Source organism: Coptis chinensis, chromosome 3, assembly GCF_015680905.1.
Source record: "Coptis chinensis isolate HL-2020 chromosome 3, ASM1568090v1, whole genome shotgun sequence".
NCBI lineage: Eukaryota > Viridiplantae > Streptophyta > Magnoliopsida > Ranunculales > Ranunculaceae > Coptis > Coptis chinensis.
Genome location: NC_141458.1, coordinates 75,029,706 through 75,056,097, shown reverse-complemented (window position 1 = coordinate 75,056,097; position 26,392 = coordinate 75,029,706). Strand labels below are relative to the sequence as shown.

Sequence of the window (26,392 nt, the reverse complement as noted above, 5' to 3'; positions counted from 1 at the left end):
TACCTGGGGGAGGATCTATATATAGTTCTTCAGTAAGATCTCCATGCAAGAAAGCATTTTTAACATCAAACTGAAGAAGAGGCCAATCTTTATTAGCTGCTAATGACAAAAGTACTATCACAGTATTGAGTTTAGCAACCGGTGCAAAAGTTTATTGATAATCAACACTATAAGATTGTGTATACCCTTTTGCAACCAGCCAAGCTTTGTATCTCTCAATAGCCTCATCTGCTTTGAGCTTGACTGTAAATACCCATCTACACCCCCACTGTCTTCTTTCCGTTCGGTAAGATTACAAGTTCCCAAGTGGCATTCTTTTTCAATGCTTCCATTTCTTCTACTATAGCTTTGGTCCATCTAGAATCTGCTAAAACTTCCTGCATTTTACTAAGAATAGAGACAAATGATAATTGGAATATATAAGATGCATATGACTTGGACAACTTGTGAGATGACACATGGTTGCTTATGGGATATTTCACTTTAGCTTTAGGATCAGGTTCATATTGAATTGGTGGTTGGCCACGGTTAGATCGAGGTGGAAGATGATATTGAACTAGTTCATAATTAAGACTAGGTAGATAAGCATCATGGATATTAGAATCACCAACATTATGACTATTGGAATCAACAATAATAGAGTCGGGCGATACCTCTAATGGGTCTTCTGGAGAAGATTGTTATGGAGAAGATTGGATTAGTGGATCCATTGTAGGAGGTAATGTACTATCATGGACTTGATCTTCACATCCTTCACTTGAGCACTCAGTGGAGGTTCCATCGACTTCTTCTATTGAGTTTTTATCACTAGGTGATTGTGGTATTGATAAATCAAAGACCATTATATCATCATGATTATGTATTTCATTTCTATTCTCCCCCTGAAGTGAAGAATCAGTGATCTCCGTATAAAAAAGGTCGTGTTCATGGAAAATAAAATCCATTGAGACAATTTTTTTTTTAGAAGATGGATGATAACACTTATAACCCTTCTGAGTTGAGCCATACCCAACAAAGACACACTTCAACGCATGTGGATCAAGTTTGGTGCATTGTTGTGTATGTAAGTGAACATACACCACACACCCAAAGATATAGGGTGTTAAATGAACAATGGGCGAAAGCGTACAGTGATCCAAAAGCACATCTAAGGGTCTCCAAAATTGGACAACACTAGAAGGTGTACGATTCATCAAGTAAATAGCAGAGGTCAAAGCTTCGCCCCATAAGTGAGATGGGACATGACCACCAATTAATAAAGACCGAGTGACCTCTAAAAGATGTCTGTTTTTTCATTCTTCAACCCCATTTTGCTGAGGGGAATAAGAGCAAGAGGTTTGATGTAGAATACCAGCCGAATGCATAAAGCCAGTTAATTCCTTTTTGAAATACTTACCCCCATTATCAGAGCGAACAACCTTTACAGAGATTCCAAACTGTGTGAGCACTATCTGATGGAAAAGGGGAAAAATTATATAGACATCACTTTTATGTTTCAAAAAATATACCCAGGTCATTCGAGTGGAGTCATCGACAAAAGTAATAAACCATTTCATCCTGTTATGTGTAGGACGTGGGGCAGGACTTTAACATCTGAATGAACTAAAAAAAAGGAGCATCAACTCTATTATTACTCGAAGAGAAAACAGTACGATGGCTTTTCGCCATTACACAGTTTTCATAAGCAAAATCAGAAAGACTACAACCATTAAATAAAGATGGAAATAATCTCCTAAGATAACCAAATGAGGGATGTCCTAGTCGTCTATGCCAAAGTCAAATCTCGCATTTATTTTTATTAACCTTATCGTCACTCATAACATGAGCTTGGACTCCTTGATTGGACCGTTGAAAACCATCTTTCAGATAGTACAATCCTCCACTTTGTTTACCACTGTCAATCCTCTCCTTGGTAAGGGTGTTCTGAAAAATACAGTGAGTGGGAAAGAACAAGGCAACACAATTATGAGATTTGGTTAATTGGCTAACAGAGAGAAGGTTACAATTTATTGATGGAACAAATAAAACATCATGGATAGATAAAGAAGGGGATAGAGGTACAGTGCCAACACCAACAACTAGATATGACACACCATTAGCATTAGTAATGACTGATTTGGAACAACTAGAGGAGAAATGGTTAAATTTATAGCGATCGCAAGTCATATGATCAGTAGCACCTGTGTCAATTATCCAATTACTATTTCCAGTAAAAGCAATAAGAGCAGAGTTAGATATACCTGACTGGGCAATAAATCCGGTAGCAGTGACTAAGTGACTCTTCGAGTTAGAAGACATGACAGCGGAATCATTATTGGAATGCACAATAACGGAATCATTATTGGTAGGTAAGTCTGTCATTATGATATAGAACATAAACAATGAACTAGATCAATAGACAAGAACGATAAGGAAGAAGAGGGTAATAAATATAATCTGATATAGTGTAACAGATTGTATTATATGACCAGAAAAATAAAATCAAAACACCAAAAAAAAACTCTGATTCCTATAGTAATGGGGGTAATGAAAAGGAAATCGGAGTTGGCTTTGATACCATGTCAAAGATGTTTTACTGAATATTTCTGATGATTTTATTGATATAAAACAATAGGTATATATACAAGGATACATAAGATCTCCTAGATCCACATATCTAGGAGAAGATAATACTCTTACTAAGATTACAAGATACTTGCTAATCCTAACTAAGGTAACAAATATTCCAATAGGAAACCCATTGAGATGAGGTCGTTTTAGTCACGAGAGAGAATGATAAGGTGTAGAAGGTCAGTAGGTGTCCACGTGCTAGAAATTTTTGAATTTAATAAACTTACAAAAAAAACAATTATTTTATGGGAGAGGACAATTGTGTCATAAGTTGTACTCGAAGTCCTTATCAATAGCAAACCCAATCCTTTTAAATACAAATTCATTCAAACCCTAGATCACATTCTTGTCCATGACCTTATGCAATTTCTTAAGAAGTTCTGTAGATTCTGACACCAAAAAACCAAAGGTATTGTTGAGATATATATAAATTATAAGTATGTAGTTTAGTCCCATATTGAGTTGGTATTAGTCTAAGGTTATGTTCACTCCTTATTTAAGGAGAGTGAGTTCATATATAATTGTATCTAAATCTAATAATATTTTTGCTTTATAGAATCTTACTTGGTATCAGAGCCAAAGGGTTCATATATAGGGTTCACATTTCTGGTCACTGCCGGATTTCGGTGACTGACAGGTGGCAGATTTTGGCAAAAAATAAAATTTTATGGTAAGCTTTACTACTCGTTTTTTCTCTTCTTCTTGTTGTGGTAGTATTTTTGCTATGGTGTTTATAACTAAGTAGGTGACTAGATTTGATGGTGGTGTGTTAGTTTGTTAGTCTGTGGTCTTGATTTTATTGTTGACACTGGTATTAGCTGGTACTGGTGGATGTTTCATTATGGTTTATGTCCATTCTTTCTTTTGTTATGCTTAGTGCTACTACTTCGATTCTCGACCGGTTCAGGAAGACCTAGAAAGTAAGCAACTAATTAGCGAAAAAAAGGAGAAAACGTCTTTGCTATTTGAGGATTTCAGATCTGAGTTCCTGATGTGTATTGGTTGATGACAATTTGTTTTGTAACTTCATTCATCCGTGTTTGATTAGTAGTCGGTGCTTGCTAACTTGGGTTCTCGATCTTTTTTCTGTTTGGAAACGATGTTTGGATTTTCAATGATGTTAAGCAGCACATCACAATTTATTAAATTATTTCGGATGTTGGTATTTACTCATGGACATGTCTCTCTCTACATTGTTGCTATTCACTCCATCCTAATACTTGTCCATGTCTTCTTTGCCTAAGCACACATGTTGGTGTTATTAATTCGTGTGGGAAGCACTACACGTTGGGTATTAGCTGCAGTTTGTTATTATATTGTTGTTTAGTGCACCATGTTTTAGCATTATCTGTAGTTTTATTTGGTTTGGTTGGTACTTAAAAGGGGTGTGGGCAGTACGCTGATACATTTTTGAGAAAATGATGAGCTGGTTGAACTTGGTTAACAATGAGGTGCATGCCCACGTGTGCCTATGTCATTGCTTCATTTTGTTATCTTTTAAGTGTTGGAAAGATGTTTGTCTTGTTCTTGTTGTTGGCTCTTTCATGGATGAAATTTGTTAGTTGTTCTACCCCCTAATATTGTATAAGGAAGTGTTTATGGTACCTTCAAAATATATTTATTATGGTTATTTGGTCTTTTGTTCTTCTGTGTTGTTGTTGATGCTACCATGGTCAAACTTCTTGCAGATCAAGTCGCATCCCTACCGTGATCTCTATGCACCATTTGTAGCTTCTCAAATTGAGGAACATTTTTATGCCATAGTAAGTGATGTTATTGGCCTTATTTTGTTTGCCCTAGTACATGATACTAGTTGTCTTTTGTGTGCCCAAGGCAAATGTGCCTGAGGCTATTTGTGTGTTGTTGGGTGCTAGTGTATGTGTTTCATTTTTTGTGGTTATTGCTTGAAGATTGGATATGGTAGTTGATGGTGTTGGAAAATATTCTAGTAAGGGGGAGTATTGTTGGAAGCTATTGTGTTTGATTCTTTTCTTGGTTAATATTTGATTGATTGGATATTTCACCCTTTTAGAGCTACAATTGTGTGGATTAGATGAAGCTCAACCATTAGCAGATCAAGCTTCATCCCTAACGTGATCTCTATGCACCATTTGTAGTTTCTCAAATTGAGGAACATTTTTATGCCATAATTGTGTGGATTAGATGCAACTCAGCCATTAGCAGATCAAACCTCATCCCTATCGTGATCTCTATGCACCATTTGTAGTTTATCAAATTGAGAAACTTTTTTATGCCATTGTAAGTGATGATATTGTCCTTATTTTGTTTGCCCTAGTACGTGATACTAGTAGCCTTTTTTGTGCCGAGGCAAATGTGCCTGAGGCTATTTTTGGGTTGTTGGGTGCTAGTGTTTGTGGTTTGTTGTGGTTAGTGCTTGATAAGAGCCCAAAACTATAGTTTTAAGCCCTTAATAATATTACATTTAAACCAATTATGTTTATAATAAATAAGAGTTAGTATTGTTTACATACTTTTGTGTATTTTAGGTCTTGGAGTCAACTATGTGAAGAAATATGTCACTTTTGCAAGAGAAAGGAGGAAAAATCGGTTGCTAAGAAGTTCTATGGTTAAAGCCCAAGTTTCAAGGATAAAAAACCTATTTAAAAGCCCAATTAAAACTAAAAAGTCAAAGTCAACGCGGGCAGAAATAGAGCATAAAAGTCAACAGAACTTTTGCAGGCCGTATCTTTAGACTCATACTTTGGAATTGAGCCTATTATATATCAAAACTACCGACTCGGAAAAATCTTTCTAATGGTTCAGGTCTTGATCTAATCAGAGCAGTAAAAGTAGACGAAAATGTTGTTGCACTAATTTCCAATAGAGAAACCCTTTTTGGACTAAAGTAATTAGGTTTTGGGCTTGATTTAGTGACTCAAAACATAGCTCTAAAGCCCATGCACGAAATTATAAACCTAGCCCTCTCCTATATAAAGAGGATTAAGGCAAAACTCTAAATCACTCCTACCTCTTCTCTTTAGTTTAACCTAGTTTCAAAAGTTTATGTTTTATTAGCTTAGTCACTATTAATACAATTCAAGTTATTTTTAATACAAATATTTCTTTAATTATCTCTTATTCTTCTCATTATTTATTCTATGATAGTCTAATGAATCATAGCTAAACCTCCATTAGAGGGGTTTGATTGAAGCTTTGATGAAGACTTGATGTGTTAGTATAGAATAGTTGTATTTAAGAGCCCTTCAAGTCCAGGGTTTTCTATTTAGCAATAAGTAAAATAACCCTAAGCTAGAGGGTAATTCATTCACCATGAGAATGGGTTTCAACTTCCTCTCATGCTAATTATTAGTTGGCTAGAGATACCATGAATAATTAGGGATAAAAAGACTTAACCTTTATGTTGAACTTTGTGTGAAAACATAAAGATTAGGGTTACAACAAACTCTATATTAGCATGTTAGGGATTAATCAAGGTGGATTTCAAATCTCCCTAATTCCTTCTTTATATTCACATCTTAGTATTTAATTGCCATAGTTTAATTTAGAATATATTCAATATTAGTTCTCACCATATTAATTCTATTTTAAATCATTACTCTCATTTTGTTTAATTGTTCATCATTAGTGGAATTAGTTATTATTTAAGCAATTAGGAGTGAAACGAATTCTTACTCTAATTTTATTACATGATAATTGAGAATAGAACTTTGATATAAAAAGACATGCAAATTATAGTTTATTTCTTTCTAGTCTCTTTAGCTAAGTAGGAGTAAAAGCATAATTTACATTCCATCAGTGCTTAAAAATTGGAGATGGTAGTTGATGGTGTTGGAAAATATTCTAGTAAGGGGGGAGTGTTGGAAGCTATTGTGTTTGATTCTTTTATTGGTTAATACTTGATTGATTGGATATTTCACCTTTGGAGCTACAATTGTGTGGATTAAGATGCAACTCAGCCATTTTTTGTAGGTGTTGGTCACGCTTTTCCTTTGATAATTTCCTTGGTTATCAAGCTACCTCGAGTTGAGGACCATTTGTTGATGGAACTACCGAGGCCTAAGTGCCCGAAGCCTTAATTGTTGGAGCTGCCGAGGCCTACGTGCTGAGAGCCTTTGTTTCTAGAGCTTCCAAGTGGAGCCATTATTGTTGTTGTTGCCATGAGCTTGTTCATAGATGATGCTTGCGGCTGGAGCTTGGAGATGGATATATTATCTATCTACCATATCTTTATTTACTTTAAGGGGAGTCTTATCGACATACTCAATTAAATTTGTAATTGCAAGCTTGAAATATATTTTGGCTTGAGGGGGAGTGATGAGATATAAATTATGTTAGTGTGTTAGGTTAGTTCCACGTAGGTTAAATAGAAGATGGTAGCAAAAGTAATGGATATTTCCTGCAGCGTTGGTGTTTCAAGAAATTTTCTATTGTGGAACCAAAGTTTCTGAAGTTTGATGTTGTAATTTATTTCTTTTGTTGATTATGGAATCTTTAAGTTGATTTTGTGATTTTCGATGTTGTTGTATACTTCCTTTCAGTTTGGGTGTGTTGGAGTATTTAGTAAAAAAAAAAAAAAAATATATATTATATATATATATATATATATATATATATATATATATAATATATAAATAAATCTTAAGTACTACTAAAACTGTCAAATGACTTATTATGGTTTGTTGTTATATTCAACCTTATTGTTTGAAGAAACTTGTTGGCATCTCTCTATGGTACTGGATAACTTGAATAAGTTATTGATAATTGATGCTCCCCCCCTATAATCTCGATATTGCATTAGTAGTCTAATACTGACTACCCTAATGATGTTGATTTGAAGTGAATTTTGTTCATTAGTGTTTTGGACTTCTCGATTCATTTGTCTATTATGGTGTTCTGCATGAGTTCCAAGTATTATTTGGTTGGTAAGTACTTTCGTAGACAGATGGTTAAGCTTTAAAGGGTTTGACTCCCTTTTATGTCGTGGTGCCATGTTCTTTGGTGTTTCACCTGTTTTGTTTTTTGCTCTTGTTGAGTAGCTTCTCGTATGCTGCTGTCTTTGATAATTCAGCTTTTCAAGGCTTGATTCCTTTTCATGCTGCGTGGTGTCGTCGTGCCGAGTACTCAAATGTTTCACTAACTGTTGTTGAGGTAACTATTGTTGAGGTACTTATTATTACTTGTTATTCCTTTTCATTCCTTTTTATTACCTATTGTTGAGGTACTTGTTGTTTTTTATGTTGTTACTATCTGTTTGCGACAAGATGCTTAGAAAGGAGTTCATTCTAGGATATGCCTTTGGATTTGAGGGGGGAGTATTGTAAGTATTATATTTGCTTTTAAGAAGTATTTGCTTTTGCAAGTGATGTTGGAGGTATTTTGGTATGAGACACTCATGTATGCGAGTTGTTATGTGCTCAAAAGTTAGCTTTTTGGATGCAATTATCTATAGTTGGTTTGGTTGCATCTCCCCAAGTTGTTCACGATTTACTTGAATACATCACCCCTGATGCCATGATTGGTCTTTGTTATTGATTCTTGGATCCAACTCAGCCATTTTTCGTTGTATTGGTCAAGCTTTTCCAGTGTGCGACTGTGCGTTACCCTGGTTCTCGAGCTACCTCTAGTTGAGGTGCATTTGTTTGTGGAGCTACCTATAGTTGAGGAGTGTTTATTTGTAGAGCTACCATGGCGTAAGTGCTCGAAGCTATTGTCGTTGTTTTTACCACGTGCTCATTCATAGATTTCGCTTGTTGTTAGAGCTTGGAGCTAGATGGAGAATTTATCTAACTATTATCTTTGTATTTGCTTAAGGAGGAGCACTTCTTTGGGGTTGGCATTGTAATTGCAAGTCTGTATATTTCGGCTTGAGGGGGAGTGTTGAGATATATATAAGTTATAGTATGTGGTTTAGTCCCACATTGAATAGGTAGTAGTCTAGTATGTGGTGGAACTGCCATTGGAACATAAAAATAGTTGGAGTTGATTAAAGATTCACTGAAAGATTCTGATGTTCTTGAAGATTCATCACTTATGGTTGTTGTTGTTGTTGATTATTGTGTAAATGAATTTCAACATAAGAAGACGGATGTTAATTTTGATTTGTTCTAGCTATGATTGATTTCTTCAAAACTTGATTGAAAAATTTATAGGGTTTGAGAACAAAAAATTGATCAAAATTGAGCAAATTTCTAGAGAGAGTGGTGAATTAAGAAGAAGAATCAAAGAATTAAAACTAATATGAGCTAATAATTGAAGAATTAAGATGAATCAAAAAATTTCATGAAAGATCAATTAGCACTGCATGGTGAAAGATGCTCTGATACTAAGAAAGATATTTCAAACATTTTTTTTTTTTTTTTTTTTTAGATAGATTACATATTTATAGTATTCACTAATTACAAAGAGAATGTTTTAAATTGGGAGAGTTTCCTTCATTGTTGAACTGTAGACTTGTGTTGACTTAGGCTAAAATAAGGCCAATGGTATGACACATCGCACCAAACCACAATAGTATAATGTATAGAGTTAGCGGGTTAGTGTTTCCAATTGCAATGGTTTTTCTGACAGCCGCCAGTACCTATGGCGTACATGATTTTTTTTTTTTTTTTTTTTTACTCTCCAACTGCCATTGTCAAAGGTGCGAAGGAAAAAAAAATAAAAAAAATTCTAGCTGCCACACAGTGTGGCGTGTAACTTAGATTTTTTATACCCGCCATTCATACTGGTGTGTAGACTTGACGCTATCTCGTTAAAATTGGCGCTATAGATAGGTAAACTTATACCGATAGTGTTGGCGGGTTAGCGTTTTGACGCGGATAAGAATTTACGTGATATTTGATGTTTTGACGTAATGTTGGACTTACCCTTATAGGCTTATACACTACTTTTATTATGCTCAGTTCTCTTTTTATATACTTCTCTGCCGTTAACTCCAACTTACAATCGAACGGTTTTCGTCGTGCCACGTTCCCCCTCTCCCCAAACTAGGCCACCTCTAGTTTCTTCATTTCAATCTCAACAAAAAACACAAGAGAAAATGGTGGGAACACTTTCAGGATTACAAGATCATCTCAAATTAGCTAGAGATTACGCCAATGAGGGTCTTTATGACACTTCCATCATCTTCTTTGATGGTGCCATTGCTCAAATCAACAAGTAAGTAAAAAAAAAACTCTTGATAATATGGTTTAGAATGGTGAAACTGAAAATTTTAATCAAGTTTAGATATAAAGTTTTGATTTTTATAGGCATTTAAGTACACTGGATGACCCGTTAACCCGGTCAAAATGGATGAATTGCAAGAAAGCATTGACAGAGGAGATAGAAATAGTTAAACAATTGGATGGAGAAAGAAGGGCATTGAAAGAGAGTTTAGGGAATAATAATAATAGAAGGCCTACTTCACCACCTATTACTACTAAAGGTTCTTTTGTGTTTCAACCACTTGATGAGTACCCGACTTCATCTAATGCTCCACCGATTGATGATCCCGATGTTTGGGCACCTCCGAATCGAGATATTGGAAGTAGGAGACCTACTAGGACTAATCAAATGAGTATAAGGAAGTCACCGTCTGATGCCACTTGGGCTCGTGGTGCTTCGAGTAAGGCGGGGAGTACTACTACGACTGGTCGTGGAGCGAAGACTGGTAATAGTAGTAGATCGGGTTCTGGGGTGAGAGCATCCACGGCTTCTGGGACTGGAAGGAAAGGTTCTGGTTCTGCTAAATCCAATTCCAGCAAAACTGATTCAGGGGTGAGTTATACTTGACGTGTTAGTTTATATTTGATATCAGCTACTACTTTATCGAATTTGTTGTCTATCAAACTTGAGATGTGCTGATTAGTGTGACTTCTAGTAATTGCTCAAGATAGCTCAATTGATTGAGTTCTGAACTATTTTATGTGAGAAAAAAAAAGCATTTTTGAAAACTATTGCTAATTGCGAACCTGCAGTAACTTACACAATCCTCTCTTTTAGGAAACTCCCCTTTTGCTTGATAGTTGATACTTCATCCTTGGATTTAGTTTAATTATGGAAAATTTGATGCAATATATGTTATCGCATGTGTCAAACTGTCAACCTTGGTCAGATAACATACATTATACTATTAACTGCATTTATCTCCTTTTTTGGCATAAGCACCTGCTAACTGAAACATATACCAAAGAAAAATGTTGTGTTCAGTTTTTTACATGAAAAAAATATCAACTTGGTTTCACATTAGTTTTTATTGCGTACATGTTTTCATTTGAAACTTAGATGTCAGAATGGAAAAGGATCTCAAATCAGTCTTAGTATCCTGGAAACCATTAGAACAGAGGTTGAATTAGGAACTTAGTAGGTGTTTCCAGTTTCCACCACCAAAGTCATTCTAAATGTATGAAAAATAGAGATAAAACCATGCATTTATCAACTGGAGGAAAATTTATCAAGAGATTTGCATCTACTTTCGTAGGGATTTGGTGGTGGAACCATTTAGCAAGCACCTTATGAATCCATTCTTGTATTATTCATCAAAGCTCATTTTGATATCAGTCAAGATTACTGCCTTAGCCCTGTCATATCCTCTTTCTATTGGAATTGTTCATCTACTCAGCCCTTAATTCATCCCCTGTTCTAGTGCAAGTTCTTCCCTGGAAGATTATCCAAATATGCAGAGACAAGCACTACCCCAGGCCATTTTACTGGAATTTGCTCGATGACACCCATTCCAGAATAGTTACAATTACTAGACTTAGGAGACCAAGACTGTAAATGTTTTTGATGTAAAGTATGCAGCAGAATAACAAGATAATTAATTTAACACTCAATTTATTAATAAAAATATCACTCAAAAACAATGTGGTTCTTTTAAATAAAAACCTGGACTTCTAAGGAGCTACAAGCCCTATTATTTATAAAGGGAAAAAGGTTTTCCTATCAAAGATTGCGAATATCACCTTCACACAGGTACTGATGAGAGTATTGTTGTCACACTTTCTCGTTTATCCATGGGCATAGTGAGTTGTTTGTCTCCATTTGGTGCCTTACAAGTTGGTGAATTTGTTACTTTGGTTTCTTGGGTATCTGTTTTCTATCACTTATGGATCCATACTATTTTTAGATTGGTGATGCTGAAGAAGGAAAGACAAAGAGGCTACAGTATGAGGGACCTGACCCTGAGTTAGCAGCCATGCTTGAAAGAGATGTGCTGGAGACTAGCCCTGGAATTAGATGGGATGATGTTGCAGGGCTTACGGAAGCTAAGAGACTTTTGGAGGAAGCTGTTGTTCTTCCTCTATGGATGCCCGAGTATTTCCAGGTATCCCATGTTCATAGAAGTAATGGAAGACTGACTATTATAATTTCAGAAATTACGGATAAATAAGGGAATTGTCAAATCCAGTTGGTCTTACTGATGATGATTTCTGAAGATTCAAGAGGAGACATTTAATTTTATTAAGAAAAGAAAAACACATGGTGCACAGTTACATATTTTTTTCCAGAAGAACAAGCCATCTCATAAGGTCTCCTAAATGCAAATTTCAATTCCTATGTGTATTGGTAGTTCTTAGAAGGTAGTTACAACGGCACAATACTTCCAAGTTCTTGCTCAGTTGCTAATGCATATTGGTATGTTTTCTTCTCATTTTTTGGGTCTTTTGGTGATAACTAGGTTGGGGTACATTGGTGTACATGGGGCTTTTGTTGGTCCTTGAACAGTAGGCTGTTATTGTTTTTGGTGTTTGTATAACCTGTGATTACAACTTATAATATTACTAGACTCAAGTTCTTGCCTCCTCCTCTTTCTCTCTCTCCCTCTCTCTTATATATCTCCTCTTCTCTTTCCACGTACCGTAGCGGTTATCTTGCGTTTCGGTTCCGCTTCTCCCTCTCCCGCGTTTTTTAGCGGTCGGAGCGGTTGGGATACCGCGGATATCATCCCTGTGCAACCCGTCTTCCCACGCTTATACCGCGATCCGGTCCCTTTGTCACCACTAACCTCCTAGGTCATGTATACGCCCTATGAGATGCCCTCTCGGCCCTATTGATGGGTCGCGGCAATGGTGAGAACTACTTTCTCTTTTCATACACCCTCATTGAATACTTCTTTGTCGACCCTCCCACTCTGTCCCCTTATCTTTTCCCAAAGACGTGTTCCACGTGCTTTCCTCATCTTGCCACGGAAATACGGCGAAATATGGCGCGACGCGCCTCATTATCTTCTTCAAAATCGAGATTACACAGCGTCCCCTATTCCTTTGGTTCTCATTTGGTCGGGTTACCATTTTGTCCCCGCCCTCAAATCAAATCTCTCTCCTCTATCACAACCCCAAAACCACCAAAACAGAAACCCTCACCATTTTTCTTTTCAACTTCACCTTCTTCAACCTCTTCCCCGTTTTCCCGTCGTCAATTTCTTTCGCGGCAACCTCCCAAGACGTTTTTGGTTTCGCCTCCATTGCTTTGGCCCCCTCTTTTCTGGTTTGTCTTAAATTGTTTTCTTTTTCCTTTCCTCTTGTTATTTGTGCATTCATTGTTTATTTTGGGGGTTGCTTCCTCATTATCTTCTTTTCCTAGATTAGCGATCTATCTTTTTTCTGAATTTCCCTCCTTACCTTTGTTTCCATTATGCCTTCATCGGAATGTGAGGTCATCTCCCTCCACCCAATCCTCCGCCACCACATCGGTAAACTGGATCCTCTACCCCTAGATCTAGTTATCAATCAGCGGACGGATCTGAATCCCGGCTTCAAACTCTACCGATCCCCATTTGTTCCATCTACTTCGGGTAGGACACCTTCTCGCCGCCATCACGGCCGTCCCTACTACGCGGACCCAATCTAGATGCCGTTAAAGCCGCTACGGCATTCCCGGTGACATTATTCTCGAACATGTGTCCGGTGTCACCCACTTTCCTCACTTAGTATCACGGCATACCGGTTATCTAGTAGCTCTTGTAGGACGGATAGCGACCGAAACTTTACGTTTTCCTTTGACTCTCCTTGGCGCCAAGGGTTTGTAACCATTTCAACATTCCTCCGGTGCGGGGCATAGGTAATTTCGGTGTGTTATGTATGCCGCCAACCACTACTGATGGGACTTCACTCCCCCAAAATACAACTCCGTGATATCGCCCACTTCTATATAAAGAAAAGCACTAAACTGGGGAGTGTGGGATATCAATTCTTCTGCACTCGTCCTCAAAAGAAATTTTTCCTTCTTCACATTACCACTTCTGACAAGGTGTGGCATCAGTACCCGTTGTATGTGTCCGGTAATTTTTTATCCGTTGACCTCCCTCAGGAAGTTTCTCTGAGGCATCTCCATTTCCTAACAAGTGGTAAGTAAGCCGTTTTGAGTCGCGGTATTTATCTCTCACCTGTCTTTAATTTGTCTTTGTTCTTGGTGATGTAGGTTGGAGACCCGATTAGCGATCCCGGATATACAACGGTGTTTACTCGAGAATTTTCCAATCCTCCGCGAACTTCGGGGAGTTCATAGTGTGAAGTCCTTGGCATTGATCCGGAAAAAGCCACTCCTACGTTACTTGACCTTTCTAAAAGACATTGGCAAATACCAAGGCCCCCTCTATCGTCTGCCGCCGCCCCAAAGAAAGAAAGCCCAAACCATCCCCACCTCAAAAAAGAAAACGCCCGTCTTACAAGTCTTTCAACTATACTAAAAAAATCTCCCATTCACGAAGCCATTTGCTTTCGGCGTAGCCAATTGCTAAAAAACAAAACTACTACCGTGGACACCTTTCCCTCTTCCTACTCTCGTGTGGTGGGTGGGAGGACGATTTTTGTCTCCTACTACCGCTCCCTTTGCGCCACCGCCATGGATGTGAACAAGTACAAGCTTTGGGGACGGCGACTCGATGGGGATGCTCTGTTGGCGTGTCAAACAAAAGCCCTCCCACCAAAAGGGCTAAAACCGCCATTGTTTTCTCCCCAACCATCGGGCCATGAATGAACCTCCGTGATGCGTGATATCTTCACGCCCTAGGCGGGATTCTTCTTCGGTGGTGCTTTAACCTCCGGGCTGTCGAGGTGTGGCATCCCAAGTTGAGGCTAGGGACCGCGATGTGACTACCCGAGACTTCGGCTTTGGAAAATCCGGCCGTTGCGCTTCCTTATTTTTCGACTCTCACCGCCTCGGGATCAAGTTTATGGAGATCGGTACCGTTGCTTCTTTCACCGGCCTCCATTTACATTGGATGGGAAAAGGTATGATTTATTGTCTATAATATCTCTCCATTCTTTGTGCTACTCTTATACCCCCTACGTCATTTGCCGGAAGTCTAGACATCGGCTATGTCTTTTGCGTGGCGACCAAAGACCGTGGAGAACTTGGACGGGCGGGAGAGATACGCGATACGGTGGCCGGAAATCAAAGATACGCTAAATTTGGAGAAGGAGAGGGACGAAGTTGCGGATCAAGGCGATCAAGCTTCATAAGGAGCTCGGTAGGCGAGGGCATTAACGCGATTACGTGGCGGGTGTCAATTCAAAATGGAAAGCCTCAGAGACGGAGGCTTGCCACCTAAGCCTTTGTGGATAAAGTGTCGTCCAAGAGGCCGCGGATCGATCAGGGGCTTGCTTCTGAAAAAGATCGCGACGCGAAGCGCGAATAAACAACTTGATCGACTTAGCGCCGGGCCGGCCGCTTCCACCGCCTCCCTCTTGTTGTAGAGACACCGATCCCTTGTAGAACCAATGCGGTACGACGGCGCTGTTGAGGCGCTACCAGCGTGTGTTACGACTCCCATCACCGGTAGCGGTCCCCTTCTCAATCTGGTGAATGAATGAAGATGCGGCATCGGTCGATGAAGATGAAAATACTTCTCGAAGAACCCATTCTCGATCCTCGGTAGTAACACATGTCGGCTTACTTTCTTTGCGGATGGCCTTGGTTTTGTAATAATTAAACAATTATCTTTGTGTTTGTGAGGAACAATGGCTTTTGTAGCTAGTACTTTTGTGTTCCTTTTGCATTGTAATTCACTATCCGTCGTGTTTCGATTACGAAGTATTTTAACTTCGTTATGCATGGAGCCATTGATCAATATGTTACTTTGACTTAATCCCTTTTCATTTGCATCTCCAAACTCTGTTAGTTGGACATTAGCTATGATTGTCCCTTGTTATTTGGACGCACTGTTGGCGAAGGGCTCTCTTTCTCCCCGCATTTACTATTTGTATAGTTTTAAACAAGTTAGGGTTGCCCCGATTCGATTCGGACAAATAGTCGCGGCGGCTCTTTCCCCCGCCCTCGCTTTGGTAGGCGTGAAGCAAGTTAGGGTTGCCCCGGTTTGATTCGGACAACATCCGCGAAGGCTCGTCCCCCGTCGCTTTCGCTCTGTATAATTTTGTGAAGCTAGTCGGGGTGCCCCGATTTGATTGGACTTACGGTTCGCGAAGGGCTCGTCCCCATTGTCTTCTCGAATCCGTGAAGCGGATATGGGCAACTCATTTTGCCCCGGTTTGATTTGGACGTGTAGTCCGCTGGGCGGCTCGTCCCCGCTCTCTTTCGGCGGTTTGTGAAGCTCTATATAGGCGACTCTCATTTTTGCCCTAGTTGGATTCGGACGTGTCCGCTGGGCGGCTCGCCCCCATTTGTCTTTGAATGGCGGTGAAGCTTGATAGGGAGGCGACTTCATTTTGCCCCTATTTTGATTCGGACATGTAGTCCGAAAGGGCGGCTCGCCCCTCGTCTTTGAGCGTCCTTTGTCCGCGGGCGGCTTTCCCCATTCTTTGAGGAAGCTGATAGAGGCGACTCATTTTGCCCCTATTTTGATTCGGACGTGTAGTCCGCGGAAGGGCTCCCCCCCATTGTCTTTGAGCGGCTGTGAAGCTGATAGGGCGACTCATTTTGCCCCTAGTTTGATTCGGACATGTTGTCCGCGAAGGGCTCATCCCCTACGCTGTCTCTGATTAATCACTATGCATGCTATTGAGCGGGAATGCAATCTTTGTTTCATTGACTTAGAATTCCGACATAACATATATACATTACACAAAATATGCTTGTTTCATTGAAAGCTACATTGCACGCCTCCTCATGGAATTTTTTAGCATTCTTATATTCCATTGTTTTCAACCGTTACCCCCCGGGTCTCTATTTTGTAAGTACCGAATTTCCCTTTTTCTTTGTCGCGACATACGGTCCTTCCCGATTGGGTCCTAGTTTGTCGATCATTCTCTTTTTAGTGGCGGAGTAACCCCCGCAGCACCAAGTCCCTAACCATGAATCCCCGCGGCTTTATCGTTTATCATCATCGTCTCAGAGCGCTTTCTATGATACTCCTCGGTCATTATCGAAGAGCCGTATCTTTTTTCCTCAATTATATCCAACTCGATTGGCTAATATATTTTCATTAAGACCCATTTCCACGGCCCGTTCTTGTCGTTTTTCTATCATTTCCACCGGTATGATGCCCCTCTACTCCATATGCCATTGCGAATGGTGATTCATTCGTCGAAGTCCGCGGTGTAGTACGATAAGCTCATAAAACATGATTCAATTCATCAGCCCACACTCCTTTTCGGTCTTCCAATTTTCTCTTTAAATTGTCCATGATGATTTTGTTTGATGCCTCGGCTTGGCCATTCCCCTCCGGATTATATGGCGCCGAGAACCCCTGTTTCACTTTGTAGGTTTGAAGAAATTGACGTACCTTTCCTCTAGTAAATTGTGTTCCATTATCTGCAATGATTGTATGGGGTCAACCGAATCTTGATATTATGTTCTCCCGGAGGAACTTCTTCACATTCTTTTCTTTGACTTGTCAGTAGTGCCACTCCCTCCACCCACTTGGTGAAATAATCGGTGGCGGCCAACATAAATCTTTTCTTTTTGGCGGCGTGGGCAAAGGCCCCACTATATCCGGTGCCCACATGGCGACGACCCACGGACTAAACACATTATCGCGGTGGCTCTGCGGGGAATGGATTAGTTGTGCAAACCTTTGGCATTTCTCACAAGTTGTTGCATATATTGTTGCATCCCTTCTTCATATGAGGCCAAAAATATCCTTGCGATATCAATCTATGGGTCGTGGTGGTTCGACCCGTGAGTGACTTCCACAATCACTTTCATGTCGATTCGGTCAACACTTCTTGCACTTGCTTTGGCCCTATGCATCTCGGTGGTGGTCATTTAAACTCTTTTTGTATAAATCCCCATCTAACAAAATATATCTTTGGCTAACCTGCTCCATCTTGCGTCTCTCCTTGGTATTTTCCATCTTTGCTCCCATAAGAAAAGTTTTAATGGGCGTCATCCATCCTATCTCCTTTTCAATGGTGAGACACACTCTCGTTTCGATGTACTTTCGGCCGCTTTCAAAACTCTTACTTGATAGAGCGACCCCTACGTTTTCGAAGCACCGGCGGCAACAAATGCTAACGCGTCAGCATGTCTGTTCTCACCGCGGCCCAAATGAGCAAATTGAATCCTTTTAAACTTGCTGGCTTTTTGTCGTAGAACCTCTAAATATCGTGCCATCCTTGGACAACGCGCCCTGAACCCCCATTCATCTGACAAATAACCAAGTTAGAGTCCGAGAACACCGATAACTCGCTTACTCCCAGATCCTGTGCCAAATTCAAACCTGCTATCACTGCTTCATATTCTGACTCATTATTAGAAGCCGCGAATCCTAATTTCATTGATAACTCCAACCTTGTGTTGTCGAGTCACCAAAACCACGCCAATCCCATTTCCGGTTAATGCGTAGGCGATCCGTCGCTGAATACTCTCCAACCATTCTTGGCGTATCGAGGGTCGAGGGATCGCGTCTAGATTCTTCCTCCCGATCTATAACCATTTCCTCTCCCAGTGGGATCCTCGACCGAAATTACGCTAGGAACTCCGCCATGGCTTGCGCTTTTCATTTATCTAACCTCGATATTTGATTTAGTAATAACTAAGCATCACCGCCCATTTCAAAGATTCTCCTCGACTTTTACGCGCCTTCAACGCTTTGCTTGAGGCGATTTGTTATCACTACCACCGAGTGTGCATCGAAATAGGGTTTCAACTTTAATGCAGAAAACATCAACGCTAAAACATGCTTTAATTCTCTATCAGACGCGCCTCGGTGGATAGCATGATTTTACTCGAAAATAAACCGGCTTCTCTATCTTCTACAATAGGCACAAGAACCGAACTTATCGCGACTTTGAAAAACCCCCAAATAGAGATACAATATCTCTCCTTCCTCGGCCGCGATAGCAAAGGGGTTTTCCCTAAATAAACCTTCAACTCTCGAAAGGCTTCCTCACACTCGGTGGTCCATCGAAAAAATCGGCGTTTTTCTCGAAGTTTATACAACTGGCCTCGCATTTGTCCGATGATTTAGATATAAATCTGTTCAATCTTCGCGACTCTTTCCCGCCAACCGTTGCACTTCTTTTTACATTCTCGGGGCGACATCTCCACTAGGGATCCGATCCGCTTTCGGGATTGGCCTCTATTCCACGATACGTGACTATATAACCCAAGAACTCCCCGAAGATACCCGAATGTGCATTTCTCACGGGTTCGGACTTCGACTATGCTTCGCGATTATGTGAAAGGTTTCGGAGACCCTTCAAATGTTCCTCTTCCGACATGCTTTTCTCCATCATATCATTAATATATATTTCCATGCCCTTTCTAATCTTGTCCTCGAACATTTTTTCCCCAACCCCATTTGAAATGTAGCCCCCGCGATTCTTCAAACCAAAAGGCATTCTTGTATAATAATAAGTACTTCCTTCCACCACGAATGTAGTCTTTTCTTGATCCGGGCCAAACATCGCGACTGTTATATCCCATGGAAGCATCCATGAAAGAGAATACCTTGAAACCGGCTATTCTATCTACTAACTCATCCAATTCGCGACATAAGATAACGATCTTTGGGGCACTCTTTATTTACGTCGTAAAGTCCACACACATTCGAACCTTGCCGTTCTTTTTGGAACCGCGACCACGTTGATGACCACTCGTACATCCTACATCCCCGATTATACCCAAGATCCCTAAGTCGTTATAACTTCTTCGCGAATCCCTTCAGCGTATTTGGGTCTTCGCTTCTCATCTTACGTCTTATAGGCTTCGCGACCTCCTTCATTGTGTAAGTGATGGCAAACGAAACTCGGATCTATTCATGTGATATCTCAATTGCCTAAGCAAATATGTCGGCATTCTCACGCTAATAATTGTGTCGGTTTGAATTTCCACTCTTTTGGCAAGTCCGGACCTAGTGAAGTAAACTTTTCTTCCCTCCCTCCCCCTGTGTTCCACGATCTCAATTTCATCCGGTGTTTTGGCCCTCGAGGAGACTTCGCGATCCTTGATGAGTTCGCTCTCGTAATTGCTTACGCTTCTCCCCTTATCATTCGTCGGCTTTTCACCCCTATTCCACGGACCATACTTTTTACCGTCACTTGGTGTATATTCGAGCAGCGACCGATCCCCCTTTATTTAGAGACACCCCGGCGGGGAAGCGGATCATCACGATAATAGGTCGACGGAATAGCCTTCATTTCATGAATCCATCTTCTCCCTAGAATGGCATTATCTTGGGACCGTATCTACCACCATAAATCGGTGAATACCGTTGTCGGACCTGGCATCGGGTAACGTTATTTCCCCATGGGCTTTGTCATGCTTCCATTGAAGCCATACAAATTAGTCCGAGAAACCCTTAAGCGATCCCTATCTATATTCATCTCTTCCATGGCCCGTGATAAACATGTCATCGAACTTCCGCATCTATCAACACTCGCTTCACTAGATAATTACCCATTGCTATGGTAATCACCAACGATCTTCATGCGGCGAAATCATCGATTCCAAGTCTTTTGGAATTGAGCGTTATGTTCCGCCGGCAATCGCGGTTCCTAAAACTAACGGCGCCATGCTTGCCACCTCATTAACTTTGTTGTAAGCTCATTTGTCCTTCTCATCTTGTCACGGTGGGCATTCCTCCCAAGTGTCTCTCCTTCGAAATGACATTTATTGTTCCCAAGATCCTAGCGGGAGCTGTCCTCTCTCTCCGCATGACAAACCTCCGCGACATACTCTCTAAGCATCCCTTCTCAATTATTCTTTCCACCCCCACTTCAAAGCATAACATTCGTTAGTGGCGTGGTTTCTAATCGATGATAGGTACGAGAAGGTTTCCCCTCAATCTCTCCGGTGTATTCCGCGGTCCTTCATAATGCTGCAACCCCTTGATAAGTGGTAAGATTTCCTCTAATGGCCTATTAAGAGGTGTTTGTTCTATTTCACGGTACGGCTTTCTTTCACGAATATCTCTCCTGTTCCGATCTCCCGATTTGTCGGGTCCACGTCTTTCCCCTCTGTTGGATCCCCCTTCTCTCTCTTCTCTCTTACCCCTATCCCTTCTATCGTCTTTATCCCGCCTTGACCGCTTCCCCCGATCTCTTTTGTTCCTCGCATTTCTTTGTATTATATCTTCGTCACCAAATATATTTTTCTACCTTTGGGGTACGAGGCGCGGTGAGTGGTGATTTCGATTTTGGATTAATCGATTCGTGCACCCTAGTCCCCCGCTTCAAGCCGTCTTTGAAATGCAATGACCGCGGTATGCTCCTCCGGATTTTCCACCCTCGTGGTCTCTTCTTTGAATCGCGCGCGAAACTCTCTTAACGACTCGGTGACCTCGTTTGATGTTAAACAATGCCGATGATATCCACTACCTTCCGTTTACGGTGGATGAAATGGTCCACAAAGGCTCGCTCTAGTTCTTCAAACCTACCGATGCTCGCGAAGATAGGCGGTAATACCAACCGAGGCCCCCCTTAAGGCTTGCGGGGAACATCATGCGGCCTTGATCCGTCATACTTATTTTCCGCCACAATGGCATCGTTGTCTAAAATGATGCAAATGATCGGTTGGTCGCCTTTCCCATCATACCTTCGAATCTTGGTTGGATGAATCTCTTAGGTACCTCTCGAATTCCGGACCGAATCCATGGTGGATTCTTGTTGAGGTTAGCAACCTCCTTTTGAGCGGCACTTTGGTTCCTTTTTTTCTACCGCCGACGGTTAGCTTCTCTATCTTTTTTCGATCATGGCTCGTACCACTTCCGGTGATGATGCCTCTACCGTATCTACTCCCCCGAGACTGGTATACCTCATTCTCCCCTTCCATCTCATCGCCCGGCGATCCCCATGTTCCATGTCATCTTGTGCGGTGTCTCTTTCCTTTCTCAACTCATCGTTCTCGTTTCTTAACCTGACTATTTCTTCTTGCATAAGTCTGGTGGCGTTTGCCGCCACATAAGATATGTCTTCCTCTCTACCCACCTCTCTTTTTTCACTAACTTCTTCCTCTACTACCTCTCGAACAACTTCTTTTCTAGGTCTTCCTACTCCCTTTTTTGTTATGGTGGCCATTTTATCTCAAACGGTCCCCACAGACGGCGCCAAATGTATAACCTGTGATTACAACTTATAATATTACTAGACTCAAGTTCTTGCCTCCTCCTCTTTCTCTCTCTCCCTCTCTCTTATATATCTCCTCTTCTCTTTCCACGTACCGCAGCGGTTATCTTGCGGTTCTGGTTCCGCTCTCCCTCTCTCCACGTTTCGCAGCAGTTCCAGAGCGGTTGGGATACCGCGGATATCATCATGTGCAACCTGTCTTCCCACGCTATACCGCATCCGGTCCCTTTGTCACCACTAACCTCCTAGGTCATGTGTACATCCTATACAGTGTTGATGTAATTAATTTAATTATATCAATTATATTACCTTTTATTGAAAAGAATGATTTGTATAGTGTTGTATACACACATTCTCACACTTGTTTTTGCTCATTTTCCCCTTTCAATACAAACTTTGCTCACTTAGAAGAAAAAATAATAATAATTAAAAGTCCCAATTGGTTTTGGTGAAATTGAGGTCCTAGCTATGAGTGTATGACAAGAATCGTAGACTAACATGAATGATATTGGTTTTGAACTGAGATTATCTGGTTCAGACACTCTTACTTGTAAATGATACTGTTGCTTACTGGTTTACAGGGCATTAGGAGGCCATGGAAAGGTGTTCTAATGTTTGGTCCACCTGGTACTGGGAAGACACTTTTGGCCAAAGCCGTCGCTACAGAGTGTGGAACAACTTTTTTCAATGTTTCTTCTGCTACCTTAGCCTCAAAATGGCGTGGAGAGAGTGAACGCATGGTTCGGTGCTTGTTCGATCTTGCAAGAGCATATGCTCCAAGTACAATATTCATTGATGAGATTGATTCTCTTTGCAACTCTAGGGGGTAGGACTTCTATCTGTTTATTATTTTCTTGGAAACATCACATTTGTTTCCTATCAACTCGTTGATGCGACTTAATTATTTAAAAATGCATTTGCATGTACATAAATTTTAAATTGGGATACTATTAAACAAATTAATATTTGATAGCAATTATTAAATTTTCAGGAAAATATATTTGTGTCATATGCTATGTTCACACTGAAAAGTTGATTCCTAGCTTAGATCTCGACTGAAAAACTTACAAGTAATTAAGGCTGAGCTATGTTGCTTCGTGGATATGGTGAAGGATTTAATTTCAAAGAAAATCAGTACTAACTAGTATAGACTTTGTGCATGTGTTTTAGCATGTTATTGACTAGATCAAGCTTTGACACTTGAGTTTGTTCAGGGCTTCAGGGGAGCATGAATCGTCTAGAAGAGTGAAGTCTGAACTTCTTGTACAAGTTGATGGTGTTAACAACAGCTCTACTGGTGACGATGGTGCACGAAAAATAGTGATGGTCCTGGCAGCGACTAACTTTCCATGGGATATAGATGAGGCACTTAGGTTGTATATCTTGTCAAGTTTTTTTTTTTTTTTTTTTCACTAGCCTCCATTTATTTGTTCTATGTAAAGTTGTAAAGACACGATAATCTGGCCTTGGTAACTTTCTTTCCATCTAGTACGAGTCTTTGTTGTTATAATTACTCTATATAAGATTATAAGCTGATTTGGTGTTCTATTTACTGTGCAGGAGAAGGCTGGAAAAGAGAATATATATTCCTCTTCCAAATTTTGAGAGTCGGAAGGAACTTATTCGGATCAACCTAAAAACTGTTGAGGTACTTTTATTTGTTTTTGTTTTTTCCCATTAGTTGCCTAATCAGTATCTTTTTTTGGTCCCTTGGGATTCTATGGTTATGTTTAACTAGTACTATATTCTTTCGATTTCTATTCTTGTTCATCCTCTCTATCAAGCTGAACATATTAATCGTGAGCTTCATTGGTTGTTGAATGAATCAAATGTTTAGAGATGCACAATTAAAATCAGCTCAGTTACTTTTGTACTGGTTTCTACAGAACTAGTGTCCTAGATTAAAGGTATTATCGAAAAGAAAAAGATAATAGCAAGGATGAAAGTTGCTGCCAAATTGAACTGTGATGTGCAACCACATGATTCCATAACCTAACTATATGAAGGAAATCGGATTTAAAGAAATTGGATTCCAGAGGGTGATTTGTTCTTTAGAACATTACTTGGCACCATCTGTCAGTACAGTGTCAGCTTACTGACATCCAGTTGAAGCAAGTTTCGAAACAAGGATCTATCCTGTTCCTTTCAATAGTTAGAAACTATGTTACGTCACTTACGTGGACACACCATATTTTAATAGTAATCCGTGTCCATGTATCCGTGTTGGAGTACCTTAGCAACCTAGAGCGTGTAAGGAGCTTACCTCTTGCGCCCCAGTCTGTGTTTTAACACTTTTCTACTAGATTCGTTGTCAAAAGCGCAGCCCTAGATTCCAAAACACGCTTTTGTAGACTGACAAGGCGTCTTAGTGGATTTTGGAAGACAAGATGCAACCAAATGAACCAATCAAGCTATGACATGAGTACATGACACAAAATCATGGCTAAAAGGTACTGGGTACAGTGTGCTTAATCCGAAATGCTTATATTCTTCTTACACGTGCCACCATATATATTTGCATAAGACTGACATTTACACCACACGTGTCCCCTTTCCCTTCTCTCTCTCACTTACCATAATATGCACAAGTGCACAACATTGGTCAGAGGCCAATGTGTCATACATATTATTTACAACTCATATACTCCTTTAATTATTTATTTATTTTTATCTTCTAATATTAAAATGAAATGAATATATAACATATTATTTGGGTAAGCTCATGCTTTAGTGACACTTTTAAGGTTTGGCGCTTTAACGCTGACGCTTTAGGCGCTTTTAAGGTTTGGCGCTTTAACGCTCCTGCTTTCGCTCCTGCCTTCTCACTCGCTCGCACTTAACACTTTGGTTACTTAGTGTCGGACACGACACACACACACATATTGTATGTGATATACCTCAAGTTTCGGTTTTTGGCCGTGTCAGAACGTGTTGGATACGGATGCACGTACTCGTGTCAATGTAACCTAGATCAGGAACAACTTGGATACTCTAGTTTGTATGACAATTCTTGTAATTGGGGTGTTTTGTGGAATCTTAATTGCGACAAGTTTGCTAATAATGTATCCATGATTGCATTTGTCATTGAATAAAATTGACTCGCATTCAGACATTCAGTATAAAGTAATAGATGTTCCTTAACTACTATCATTTGTGCTCTTTATGTTGTTCTCACTTCTTTTGGTCTCCAATCAGGTGGCAGCTGATGTTAATATTGATGAAGTTGCCCGTCGAACGGAGGGGTATAGTGGAGATGATCTCACTAATGTTTGTCGGGACGCCTCCCTGAATGGTATGAGGCGTAAAATAGCAGGCAAGACACGTGATGAGATCAAGAGTATGTCTAAAGAAGACATGGCGAAGGACCCCATTGCCATGTGCGATTTTGAAGAAGCTATATCCAAGGTTCAGAGAAGTGTTTCTCCAGCAGATATTGAACGCCATGAAAAGTGGTTCTCAGAGTTTGGATCTGCATAAGAGTAAGAAATTATGATTTGTATTATCATCCAGTTTGTTTACCATTTGCCTGTGCTCTAATATAAGCTGTAGTTAGTAGCTGTTCGGAAAGTGTTGATCTTTGGCTGTTGTGTTGAAGAAATCCAGATGTGATTTATCTCTGTAACCCATATCTCGTACAGTGTAATTTCGTTGTGTATGACTTGTGTCAGATTCCCAACCAGATTAATTTTTCGAAACATTCACAGTAGACTGAGTTTGGTCTAGATCAATGGTATATGGATGTTGAGCTCTGCAAGTTTCAGTTTAGATAACTATTGAGATCACGCCCCACCTAAGAGTGATTTACAGATTTTTAGCAACACAAATGAAATCCAGTTCCATGACATTTGCCAAATATATTTTTCGGAGGCACACCCACCCGGAAAACTTGCTGTTATGCGTTATTACTTGAATCGATAAATTGCATCAATGCCAAGAGGGCTATAATAGTGCCAACTTGGCTGAGGGTTATTATTCTTTCACTGTTACACAAGGACAGAACAGAAATGTATGATGCAAAAGTTTGATTTTGGTCTTTCATGGTTTGAATGACTGCGAGGCCATGCAGTTTTCCCATGAGAATTATTCTTTGGGTATAGGGCGGCTTTTGTTGATTGTGGTTCACTTCAAACAGTGTGTTTTCCTCAGTCTGATCGTGTATGGGATGTTGGATGCAAACTGACTTGAATGTCGACCACAGCTTCAACCTTTCATTTTGGCATTTCTGGTAAATATGCTCAGTTGCTTATTTTGGTTCTATTTACTATTGTTTTCATTATATTAAAATCAAACGATTCGCACTTGGCTTGGCCGATTTGATCATGAAATCACTTCAATACGAGAATCTTGTAATGCTC

At 40.1% G+C, this 26,392-nt stretch overlaps 1 protein-coding gene across 2 annotated transcripts; it reads left to right on the top strand.

The window, feature by feature from the left end:
• The first annotated feature begins 9,470 nt into the window (after positions 1-9,470).
• On the top strand, positions 9,471-25,791 carry ERH3 (P-loop containing nucleoside triphosphate hydrolases superfamily protein). 2 transcript variants are annotated; one of them, XM_086602636.1, is made up of 7 exons: positions 9,471-9,747; positions 9,840-10,347; positions 11,699-11,896; positions 22,619-22,863; positions 23,252-23,410; positions 23,598-23,685; positions 25,233-25,791. In XM_086602636.1, the coding sequence occupies exons 1-7, from the start codon at positions 9,629-9,631 to the stop codon at positions 25,512-25,514; spliced, it is 1,599 nt and encodes a 532-aa protein (XP_086458762.1). In that variant the 5' UTR covers positions 9,471-9,628; the 3' UTR covers positions 25,515-25,791. The 2 variants fall into 2 exon arrangements, with proteins under 2 accessions (XP_086458762.1, XP_086458761.1); XM_086602635.1 differs by having other exon boundaries at positions 9,501-9,747; positions 9,825-10,347.
• Positions 25,792-26,392: the final 601 nt, after the last annotated feature.